The following is a 12508-nucleotide window of genomic DNA, read 5'->3' as shown; positions in this document are numbered from 1 at the left end:
ACTGACCTCTTGTGCTGAGCTGCATGCTCACTGCGGTGAGCTCAGCAGAGGCAGTCCTTAACCCACGGCGCTCTCTGTCTATGTCACAGGTGGGCGCCCAGCCCAAGCCTGAAGCCTGGGCAGGTGCACAGGGCAGGTGCACAGTGTTGTCACTGGGATCCAGTGGGAAAGGATGGAAGATGGGATAGAAGTGGGCAAAAAGAAATGGATCCCACTTGTTCAATGGTCTCTCTGCACCACCTGCCTCAGACACTAGTGGGCAGGGCCCTGCCTAAACCATCCTCTAACCCTGGTGGTGACCTCCATGCCTGGCCTTTACCAGGTGTGTAACAATGATGTGCTGAATGAATGGATCCAAACCAAGAAATGCAGTGGGAGGGGGTGGTGGGAGGGAGAAGGGGAGGCAGAGAGAGATAGAAACACAAAGAGAGAGACAGAGACACAGAGAAAGACAGAGACATAGAAAGACAGAGGTGGAGGAAGAGGGGAGGGGAGGGGGGAGGGGAGAAAGAGGCCCACCTGTCTCTGAGTGTTTCCCTTCCCACACTCAGCCCCTCTTTCAAACACCAGACCAGGTGACGGCCACACCCTAATGCTGGACTCTTCCACTCCACCTTTATAAATACTATAAACCTGGGGAGCGATAAGGAGGAAGGAGACTGCTCTGTGGCTGAGGATGGAGGGCCCCCTGAGGGAACACCTGGCTATGTGCAATTAATGAGTTTGGAAATTTTGTGTAAAAAAAATTGCATACAATTTAAATAAATTATAAAAGCCCAACCTCTGAAAGTTTCTGGAATACAGCAGCTTGAACCAAGTGCTACAAAATTAACTGACCATGGAAAGCTAAGTCTGTTGGCACAAACAAGCTCTGAGCCAGGGCTCTAGTAACCCAGCCCTTTCTTGCTCCTATTTTCAGACTGAACAGTGGAGGTTCTGTGCACTGTTAAGAGACTCGCAGGTTTTGGACTTGGTGCCACTTGCTCTTACTCTTCCATCTCAGCAAGCTCTGAAGCAAGCTCTGAAGAAGCCCAGTGCACCATGTCTTGTCTTACAGAGAGAGCAAAGCAAAGGACCATGGAGCCAGTACTGACCTTTGGACCAGGGAGTCCCATGGGGCCATCAAAGCCCTTTTCACCCTAAAGGAAGAAAGACAAAAGAAAAAAAAAAGCAAGTAAGGCTCTAGTTTGAATTCCTTCCCTCTCCTCTCATCACTGCTCACAAGCCTGTCACTTTAGTAAGCCCAGTGTTGCCCGTGGGACAGCGAGAGGGAAGTGGCTGCCTGGAGCCAAGAGCCCTGCTCCTGTCGGCAAACGTCCCGGCAGCTTTGACAGCTTCCAAATGCTGCTATTGGCGGATGAAAGGGGGAAGCACCGCATGTTCTTGCTTATATAAGTGAAAAAGTCGAACACATAGAAGAGGAGAGCAGAGCGGTGGTTACAAGGGGCCGCGGAGCCCGGGGTGCCGACATGGGGGTCAAACGTGATCTGAACCAGAGATCCGCTAACCCAACATGTCAAAGAGTATACGTTGAAGTCAGACGGGGTAAGAAATGGCAAGTACCTGAGGTGGCAGATGTGTCAATTAGCTTGATTCAATCATTCCACATTGTATATATTATAGCATCACTTTGTACCCCATAAATATATGTAATCGTAATCTGTCAATATCTGATGTAAATAAATAAATAAATAAATAAAACTAAAAAACCCAAAATGGTATCTTCGGGCTATTTTTACCAGAATATACCATAACTTCAATTAAAAAGAAAATTGTTGCCTGCCATTGGTTCACATAATTATTGTTCACTAAACCGCAAAACAAGCCATGCCTATAAGCTATCTCAAGATGTAAACTTTGTTCAGGTTTTAAAATGTGCAAAGATCTTGTTACTGTGTTTAAAAATGTGATCTGTAAGTTGTGAATACACGTACATATGGCCATGCTGAAAACAAAAGCAACCATGATTCACATAATTTTAAAGGTGTAAAAATATCACCACATTAATGAAAAGTGACACTGCATGCATTTACATACTCACTGCTACCAACAATCTACCCTGTTTCCACAGCTGCACACTTGGCTACTTTGGAACATATATTTTTTTTTAAATGCACTCACAGATGTCAATTGCACATGCAAATGAAGGTAAATATGTGTGCCTGTGTGTTTGACCTCACAGGGTGCTCACCAGAATGCCTTGCACACGGTCCAGGTTCACCATCATGTTCGGTTATAGAGATGTAAGCCTGGACCCAAAAGGCATCAAGCTGACCTAGCCAAATAATCAAAATGTTCCACAAACTGAACGGAAGACTTAAGCCACTGGAAACAAAGTCCGCCTGTGGCCAGAGTTCTGCCTCCTAGGAAAGAACTCTGGGACTTCCTGGGCCCCTAGTTCACACTTTCTAAAGAAAAGAAGCCACATGTGCCTAAGGAGGTCATTGTGAAGATCTTCTACGTGGATGGACTTCTGCGGGGTAGAGGAGAGGTAGGCCACTCTGCCAGCCACTCATGCCTGGGAAGTCCTCCAACAGCCTGATCCAAGCTCCCTGGGGCTGAGCCAGGCTCAGAACTCCTAGGTCCCTAACCAGAGAGAAGACTACAGGATTTTTGAGGGCCATATTCTGTTTGTTATAAAACCTTGATGTACAGCACATTGCATAGCAGACAGTAGTTGCTTAATATCCATGGTCAGAAATAAGGAATTGCAGAGTGAAGAATGGAGTGGTTTTTTGCATAATGCCACGCTGGGCATGAAGCTGAGGATGTTGATTGATAACCTTCAACAGCCAGACTGTGTCCCGTCAAGAGGAAGAAAAGGTGTGTTCCTTTATCCCTTCCTCCCATCTGTCCATCTGTCCATCTCCTCCTACCCTGATTGGCTTATCCATCAATTCAGCCATTATTTAACGGTCTGCTCTGTGCCAGGCTATATATTAGTAGCTGAAAATACAGACATGTGAAGATTCAATCTCTGCCATCTGGAACTTAGGATTTTATGGACATAAAGACAAGGAGACATGTTCAATCCAATGTGATAATTGTTATGGCAGATGGACGCACAGGAGGGAAAAGGGACACTGTGTCTTGGAAACAGCAGGTGCTGAATATACAGTTATTAAGTGGATGGATGGATAGTGAATAATACAAGGAAAGAAAGAAGAGAGGGACGGAGGGAGGAAGAGGAGAGGGTAGCAAGGAGAGAAGAGGGAAATTACACAATGATAACGTGTTCAGAACAGAATTCCTTGGGGATGTCTTGAAAGCAGAACAGGCATCAGGGAGGTAAAAGAGGCGGGGTGGGGAGAGATGGTGGTGGGGGGATGCCACAGGTGCAAATACCAGGAGGCAGGAAAGATCCTGATCCTCCAAGGTGCCAGAAGTTCTAGCCTGGCCTGGACATTAGAAAGGGACATGGAGTGAGACTCATCTAGGAGGGCAGCTGGGATGTGACATGGGTCAGGCAGGGTGGAGTGGAGAGAGCATGTGCCTAAGCCACACCAGGAGGGTGGTAGAGAGACACGGGTGTGTGGAAGATGGTGGAGGGGCAGCTTGGCCCCAGGAACCTTAGGAAGGACAAACCCAGGACACAGGACTGGCCCTGAGGAAAATTCTGGGACTGGGCAGAGCTAGATTTGCAGCTCGTGGTGCAGTCTGTGTGTGTGTGGTGGCTGGTGATCGAAAAACCGACAACACCATTACCCCTTACCCTTCTCGTCTGGGATTCTTAACCGAAAACATGGATTCAAAAGGATGTGGGGTTTGACAGCTGCTTCAGTTATTTTATTGACATGTGAGAAATGGATCAACAGCCTGGCTGCAACGGGCCTCAGCCTGCAAAGGGGTGGCTGGAGGAGAGGCAGTCGCCAGACGCTGTGTGTGCCTGCCCTGGCTCCCCCCTCTCCTCCCTCATCCCTAACCCGGGCCCCAGGCTGGGGGCGTCTTCCCATCACCCACTGCCCAAAGACAGCCTCAGCTCACAGCATAGCTGAGCCAGCTTCTGGTTCCAACCTCCAGCAAGTTGGGGGCAGGCTTTGATGCCCCGGGTGGCTGAGACCTCCTTGAGGGCTCCCGTCTCCTATGTCTGGATCTTGGGACAAAACACAAGGAGGAAAGCCAGGCAAAGGAGGACAGAGCGGGAAGGAGGAAGGAAGCAAGTCCGATGCCAAGACCGGATGCTGTGGAAGGAAACTGTCACTGGAAGAACTAAGGAATGTCCACACCAGCCAACTCTAAACACGATTTCAGCTTTCTGTCTGCACACTCCTCATCCCTAGCAGAGTCGCTGAGCACCTTCTTCGTGCTGGGGCAGAGGGGGACATGCCGCACGCTGGAGACGACTGTCCCGGGACCGTCAGCCCAGCAGACTTCACAGAGACCTTCCCAGCACACTCTACTCCCTGCCATCCTTGTGCTAATTTTTATGTTCCTTTTGCTCAAATAGGGAAGATTTTTTTTCTCTTCTCAAGGGCCTCTGGTCTACAAAAAAGAGAATAAATCAGAGCCTCAGGCACTTGATGAGACATTTAGTCTAATGGACGGTGGTGGTGGTGTTCACAGAAATGCACAACTTTTTAAATTTAGGAACAAATACATAAAACTTTACTCATATATATATATATATAGAGAGAGAGAGAGAGAGAGAGATTATAGAGTGTGGCTTATTAAAGAAAATGTCAAGAAGAAAGCAATGAGGGTGTGTTCCTGCAAAGCATGTCTAAATCCTCGCTCAGTCTTCATCTGAGTTTTATTCTCAAACTAAATCTCGTTTGATTTGGTTGCACTTGAGTGTAGAGGATACAGGTAGGAGCCAGATATACCTCAGGAAGACATTATTATCAACTTCAGGAAAATACTAATTAGAGATGGGATTGAGGATCTCCCCTTTCAGTGCACACAGAAGTCAGGAAACGGGCAGTCCGAGGAACAGGAATGTGCTGAGCTGAAAGTCGTTGAGAGCCCAGGGCCATCCTGCCCTGGCAGACCACGAGCATGACGGGAACCTCCCGCCTCCCCTGCCTGCGGTGGTGCCGACCAGCCCTCCCCGCCCAGCACTGGGCTTCAGGCTGGGAGCTGAGCATGGACTGCGGATGGTACCTTTTCTCCAGCTGAACAGGAGCAGTTGATGGTCTTCAAAAACCCAAGCTGTTCACTGCCTGGGGTGGGAGGCTGCTGGGGCAGAGGTGGAGGTTCTGTCACCACAGTCACCTGGCACTGGAAGGAAAGCCCAGTGGGTGAGAACTTGGTATTCACCCAGCAAACATGCCCTGGTGGAGGGGTGCAGGGCGCAGTCTCTGGGGCTTCCTGGGAACCCAGCAGGTGAAGGGGACCTGGAAAGCCCTGAGGATGCCCGAGTGAGAGGGAGGGATGAGGTCATAGGTGATCTTGGAGCAGAGAGGCCTTGCCAGCCCGGGCTCAGCCCCTTCACTGGCTGGCTCAGCCACCTGTAGGAACCACTGAAGTCCTTGGGCCTCAATGTTCACCTCTGTAGAGTGGGGACAACAGCATTTGCATTATTAATGAGATAACAGGAAAAATTCCACTTCAGTGTCTGGCACCTAGTAGGAGCTCAAGAATTCCTTCTCTCCTCACCCTCACCTCCTCTTCTTCCTTCCCCCCACCATCTGTCTCCACAATCAGGTCCATCTGATTCCAAATCCTCAGCACCTGCTGTATACCTGTATCCCCTAAGAGTCCTGAGATGGGCACGCAGATTGAGTGCATACTGTGTCCCGGGGACTGGGCGAGCCAAGCGCTGTATGTAGATTCCATCCCTCAGCCCCAGAAAGCAAGCTCCACCATGATTCCCAACTTTTAAGCAAGCCTTGCAACTAGGATTTGGCAGAGAGGCCTGAGAGAGAGGCCTGAAAAAGGGAGGTGGAGAGGTCCCGGGGGCTGCAGACCCTGCACAGAGGGTTGAAGGGGCAAACTCTGGTCTCTCGGGCTGTCCATGCTCTGCCCCCGCTGTCACTGACCAGCCCAGGGCCTCTTCCTCCTCCCCCTGAGTGCCAGACAGTCAGTGCTCCTCAGGGACAACCACTCAGAGCTGGGCCTCATCACTCAGCCAGCAGCATCGGGGTCACACTAACGACAGCCCGGACTGCAGCAGTCCCCTGGGAACCTGCATGAGCTCACCCCAAACCCACACTCTGTGTGGCCAGGAATTGGAACCCAAGCCATGACCACCAGTCTCCTTCTCAGGCCACGCTCTGATGGTGGACGTCCCGCTGACCCCAACCACTGTTGGAGCCCTGGATAGCCCCTCTCTGGAGCCCACACACCCACTTCCTCCTGGCCTCTCCGTGCAAGAATCTTTGCTTACCGGACCCGAGGGGATATCACAGCAAGTCTCCAATTCCGCGTGTCTCGAGTCGCAGTAGATCACAATCCGCTGCAGGTCGAACTAGAAAGGAAAATGAGGAGAGGAGATGAGTTTTAGGGATTTTGGAGCCTAAAACCTCCGTGGTTGAAGCAGACCCTGCCCAGGTGTTGGGTCCCACTGCCTCCCTGGGCACCTTCCTGGTGCCACGCTGAGCCACTCCCACCTGGGCCCCACGGCTGGACCTCAGACGGAGCCGGGCTTCGTCTACTCACTCTCCCCATCCCTTCGAGAAGTGAGAGCCCCCGAGCAAGGGGGTTCAGGTCATAAAGTCCAGGGTTTCATTCTACTCTGAAGGTGCTGTGGCTTCCACCCTCAGCCATGCCCACGAGGCAGGCGTCACCCTCTCTATCTGCCATCCTCACTGCAGTCAGTAAAGCCCCTTAGGGACACCGCGGCAGTAGTCCCCACGCACTCTATGTATCCCTGTTTTCAACCTCGCCCACATCTCTACACGGTTAAGCAGTGAAGTATACTTCTGAAACAAACACTTGCCACTATCACCACCTTTAATATTATAGCCCCTTAAACTTAAAAACTTAAAACATAAAAAAATTAAAACTTAAAGGGGCTGTGGTGTTAAATATACACCACACACATGCACACATTTCTCTCTCTCTCTCTTTCACACACACACACACACACACACACAGAGTCTAAAATAAAGCCCAGCCTGCCTGGCACCCCCCGTGTACCTCTCTTCACTCTGCACTTGCACTCCACAACATCTAACCTCAGCTGAACCACAGAGAAGCCATGTGGTCCCCACGTTCATGCCTTGGCATGTGGTCCCTCTCCTAGAAAAGCCTTGAACAATCTCCTAGTCACCACCCAATCCCATGCTCAGACATCCCCCTCTGTGGTTGTTTTTAAAATCTGCCCACAGCTTCTATGACATTCTTCCTTTCAAGATGTGGAGCTAAGTTCCCTCCCCTGTGTGCAACTGATGGCGTGTCACTTCCAAGGTCAATCAGGTCACAAAAGACTGGCTTCTGCCTTGGTGTGCTCGTCTCACACACGTGCCCGCTCTTTTGCATCACTCGCCCTGGGGACACCGGCCGCCATGTTGGGAGCTCCTCGTGGACAGGTTCATGTGGAGAAAAACCAGGGTGGCTCCAACAAGCCACTGGCAAGAAACTGAGGCTCTCAGTTCAATAGCCCACAGGAAGCTGCCCACAGCCAGCTGGGTGGGCTTGGGGCTGGATCCTTCAGCCCCCCTGAGCTTGAGATAACGGCAGCACTGGCCAACAGAATGACAGCAGCGTCACACCCGAGAGACTCTGAGAACTTTTGAATAAGCCACCCCCAGGTTCTTGAACCATAGAGTCTGAGAGACGGTGCACATCTGTTGTTTTGCTCTGCATCCATTGGGGGGCAGGGGCCATTTGTAACACAGCCACAGGTAACAGGTGCACCTCCCTCCGCTGTCAAGAAGCGTTGATGAGCCCCTCTTCTCTGCCCTGTCTGCACAGCAACACGGGACACGGCAGACTACAGGGTAATTATGTGTCTGCACGTCCACTTTCTTTCCAGTTCAGGACTCTTGAGAGCAGGGACTGACTCCCAGGCACCGTTGCCTTCTTAAGCACATCACGGAGGCTCTTGGCCCAGTACAGGGGATCCAGACAAACCACAGCTCCTCCCAGGCCCCGTGCAAGCTCACCCCTCATCTGCCAGGCTGGTTCCAGCCCCTCCTGACCCACACCCTGCAACACTCTGGGCTTTTTTCCCTTGCACCTTGCAGAGGTGCCCAGGCCAGAATGACACTTCCTCCCTCTGCTGCCCCCAGCTTCCTGCACATCGCCTGTCACAGCACTTGACACAACAGATCGTTCTGTCTGCTTCTTAGCTCACTTTTTACAGCATCTCCCCTGCTAGAGCATAAACTCCGTGAGGGCGAGGCTCTCCTCTCCTTCCCCGGGTCCCCAACACTGGAGCAGCTCCTGACACGGAGCAGATGTGCTGTTAGCACAGCATCCGTGGCTGAGTGGACGAGCCAATGAGTGGGTGGACGTTTAGCAGGTGGAGTGAGAGCTGGGGCAGTGGATGAGGGACCCTCACGGGGCTGAACACTGATCCAAGTGCCCAGGCCGGCCCAACCCCACGCTCTTCTCTGGCCCCTCAGCACATGGAAAAGGCACACGGTCAGCTGCTCCACCTCATCCTCCTGGCTTTATGAAGTGCCCCTTGAAGTGCAACCCCGCACCCCACCGCCTTTATTCAGCAGAAACAATAATAATTCCATTCATCCGTCTGTTTTATTTCCTGTAGAGACACCAGCCAGAAACGGGGGAAATGACAGAATGCAAAGTCGTGATGTTGAATAAAGCCTATTGTCAGAGCCAATCCTGCTTTCTACATTAGCAACACACACTCCGGTGGCGGGGCCGCCAGGCAGGGCCACAGGGACAGGGAGGGAGAAGAAAGAGGCAGGGCTGCCCAGGCAGGGCCCGGCTGGCCCACACGCCCAGGTGGGGAAATTGAGCCCAGGAGCCAGGAGGGGCCCTTCCCAGGTGCCTGAAATCTCACCATGCCCGAAGCTGTCCTGCTCCCTTCTCCCGTGTCCCTCACCCACGGCCCAGGACTCCACCTCCTGACATCCTCTGCCCCACCTGAGAGCCTACTCATGCTTCTGCCTCCACCATTCTGGGTTGCACTACTGCATGGGTGGGCGCCCTGGTCCCCAGCTTCCCTCATATCCCCCCTGTTGGCAGCTTGGTGATGATTAGTGAGGCTGTGCTGGCCACAGTGTGGAAACCGACCGAGAGTGCAACAGCTGGAAGCCCCTGGCCCTACTGGCCTCCCTGCCTCGCCTTGCACCTGTGCTTCCAGTTCTAGCCCCTCACAAGGCTGCTTCCACCTCAGGGCTCCTAGCTCTGCACAGACAAGTCCTAGTCGTCCTCTAAGGCTCACCCCAGGAGTCACTTCCTCCAGGAAGCCACCCTGCCTCCCCTCCTACCTTCCGCATACACCTACCCTGCTCATCTATCCAGTCCCATATCAGCCGATGCCTATTTCTCTGTGGCGCTCACTTAACTAGACTGAAATGACCTCAGCGTGAGCCTTTCTGCCATAGGAGACTACAGGTTCCTTAAAATCAGAGATCTTTTCCTACTCATTAAGCATAACATTGTTGAGAGCCTGTGTCTCAGACACATGAAGTGACAAACAAGATAAAAACAACAGTCACTGTTCTCCCAGGGTAGACCGTCAGTGGCTACTTGACCGCACAAACCGCTAGGCAGCAGCAAGTGTGCCCTTGACGCCGCTGATACGGGCTGCGGTGCAGAGGACGCGGGCTTTGGGAGCTGGGATTCGACGCACATCCCCTCCATCCCTGGCTAGCTGGATAATGTGGGGCCACTTAAAACATTCTGTGGTTATCTGAGTTATACACTTGACAGAACTCAAAGTATCCACTTAAGATCTGTGCATTACACCACATATAATTACACCTCAGTAAGGAATAAAATAAAAGTTATTCAGTGAATTAATTTAGCCTCACTGAGCCAAAGTTTCTTTATTTAAAAAAATGGGGACTGTTTAGAAACTATATTTTAGTGTCCAGATCAAAGTAGGTGTACATATCATTAGTATTAATATATCAACAACTGTTATTTTACAATTATACAAATAAGCAATTATAATAACACTGTTTGCTACTATTTATTAAATATGTAATGTGCATAATGAGCATTTCCAAATGTTTTACTTAGACTATATCTCTTTATCCTGCTAATAATAAATTTACTCTTATCAATAATGAATCCACTGCCACATTTCACAGACAAGGAGACTACAGCTCCAAGGCTGAGCCCTTTCTGAGATCGCCCTTGGGGACCCAATCTTGCCACCCACTCAGCCCCTGCCTTCCCCTTGGCCAGTCTCTGAGAAGTCACCCCCAGGGCAGGATGAAGTCTGACCTCTGTTTATTTGTTCACCCAGAACAAGTCCAGGTGTGGCAAAGTCACCTTTCTGGGAGGCCCTCTATTCCTAAGAGTGTGGAGCTCCTGCCCTCCACATCCCTCCACATTCCTCCACTTGAGTACCAAGGGCGGGCCCCTGGCTAAGCTGGAATGCCGTCTCTGGGAAATTGCTCCCACTCAGTGACCAAGACTCCAAGGCACCAAGCACTCATTGCTTGCACAGGCTGCAGGTGAACGAGAAGAACAGAAAGGCCCATGGCTGGTGCCATCCACAGTCAGAGGGCCGACTTGGCACAGAAGCTATGGGACAGGAGGTGAGATGGGCAGGGGCTGGGCATCTGAGGGATCAGAGGGCACCGGGCTCTGTGGGAGCCCCAGGGCAGGGCTCCGGGCAGCTGCGTCTGTGTGTGCACCTGCACCTGGGCTCCCAGCCCACCTCTCCCCCTAGACTGTGTGGGTGTGGATGCAGGGGCCATCTCTTCTCTCTCCTTTTCAGAATAGCTAATATTCTTCATGGGCTTCCTGTGTGTCTGACACTGTTCTGAAACTTCATGAGGATAATTCCGATGGTCCTCACAACCTCCTTATCTGATGGTGCTGCTAGGGAGACAGTGAGCATCTTAACAACCAGGAGGCACAGGCTTGACCAATCAGAAGGGGCCTCCTGTGGCTGCCTTAACCCTTCACTTGCTGGGGAATGGGACAGTCTGTGTCACCCCAGGAAAGGATAAGAACCAGGGCTGCTGAGATACAGATGGGGAACTGAGAGCTCACAGAAGCTGCTATTTACCAACCTGCATGAAACTATTTCTGTATTTTAGCAACAAACATGATACTCATGTGCACAAACTGCAATTCAGTCTTGGTTATAAAAGAACAGTGTCAACAACAAAACCTGAGGATCTGAGATGCTAAGTAAAATTTCCAAGGATACACAGGGATGGAACAAGGATCTGAATCCAGGCAGGCTAGCTCCATGGCCCACCTTCTTAATCAATGTGTTCTCTTGCCTTTAACACAGCTGAGAACTTGCCATGTGCCAGGCACTGCTGGCTATATACACATATTAGTTAACGCACTCAAGCACTGACAGGTATGAGTCTGAGCCTCCTTTCTACAGATGAGAAGACGGAGCCTCAGAGAGATGAGACCACTGGCCCAGGTGTTTTAGTTTAGGACACCCAGACATATTTATCTAAGAGAAAGTAGGATATTTATTTTATTTGAGAAGCACTGGTACCAAGAGTTGGGAAGGAGTCAGGGAAAGGAAGCCAGCCAGCAAAGGGTTACTATCCATGCTGTTACCACTGTGGGCGTCTGCAGTTTACACCTGCTGGGGAAGTCTGGAGCCAGCAAAGAAAATGGGAGTCAGGATGCCAGAGCTGGGGGAGCTGGGGTACTGACACTCCCAGTCCTGGGCCAGGGGCTGTCCTGGGGTCAGTGCCATTGGTGGCACTGTCTCTCTAGCCAGAGAGAGTCCTCAGGCTGAGATGCAGGTGCAGGCATTCGGCCGCACAGCCGGCCTGCCCTGCAATGGTGAGGCCCAGGGGGGATGAACGAGAGGCACTGCCCACGTCTCAGGTCTGACTGCCAGTCCCCTGCTTAGTGATCAACTGTATAACAGAGATGGGCAGCTTAGAAGGTGTGGAATCTAATCCTTTTCCTGTTTCCAAAACCTCCCGATACCACCATGACTGCGTGATGAAGATGGTGGCGGTGTGTGTTCATTATCTTAACGATGGCTAGCATTTCCTGAAAACTCATGGTATTCTTGGAAGTTCTCTATGATATGGCATTTAATATCATAACAACCCTGCGTAGTGAGCACTAATTTTTACCACCTTCCAGCTGAGGACCAAGGAGGCAAGAGTGGAGCTTGGACTCCAAAACAGTTTTGTTTAACTCAAAGTCTGGGACATGCATCTTCAAGGGATGTGGGACTACTTGCTAAAGTGGACTCCTGCTTTCAGGAGACTTTTAACTCAAACATAGTCTCCTAGTACATTGAACAGAAAAATAATAGAAATATCATTGTTGGATGTTCTGGAACAGGCGTTAGAAGGATCTAATCTTGCTTTGTATCTTTGGATATGTGTGTTATTCCCCCTGAGCCCCAGTAAGCTTATCTGCAAAGTAAATGTCAGTCTGGATGGGTTGCTCTCTGGGTTCCTCACAGCTCAGCGGGCATCAGTTTCAGGGA

At 51.0% G+C, this 12508-nt stretch overlaps 1 protein-coding gene across 1 annotated transcript in view; it reads right to left on the bottom strand.

The window, feature by feature from the left end:
- The window catches only part of COL22A1 (collagen type XXII alpha 1 chain), a 236758-nt gene that overhangs the window by 180349 nt on the left and 43901 nt on the right, over positions 1 to 12508 (bottom strand). The window contains exons 7-9 of the mRNA XM_069465956.1: positions 6326 to 6406; positions 5101 to 5217; positions 1095 to 1139 (exon numbers count right to left, since the gene is read on the bottom strand). Coding sequence (XP_069322057.1) covers positions 1095 to 1139; positions 5101 to 5217; positions 6326 to 6406 — 243 coding nt within the window. The remainder of the gene's footprint in view (positions 1 to 1094; positions 1140 to 5100; positions 5218 to 6325; positions 6407 to 12508) is intronic.

Source organism: Eulemur rufifrons, chromosome 3 (assembly GCF_041146395.1).
Source record: "Eulemur rufifrons isolate Redbay chromosome 3, OSU_ERuf_1, whole genome shotgun sequence".
Taxonomy (NCBI): domain Eukaryota; kingdom Metazoa; phylum Chordata; class Mammalia; order Primates; family Lemuridae; genus Eulemur; species Eulemur rufifrons.
The sequence above is the reverse complement of the archived record's forward strand: the minus strand, read 5'-3'. Positions and strand labels throughout refer to the sequence as shown.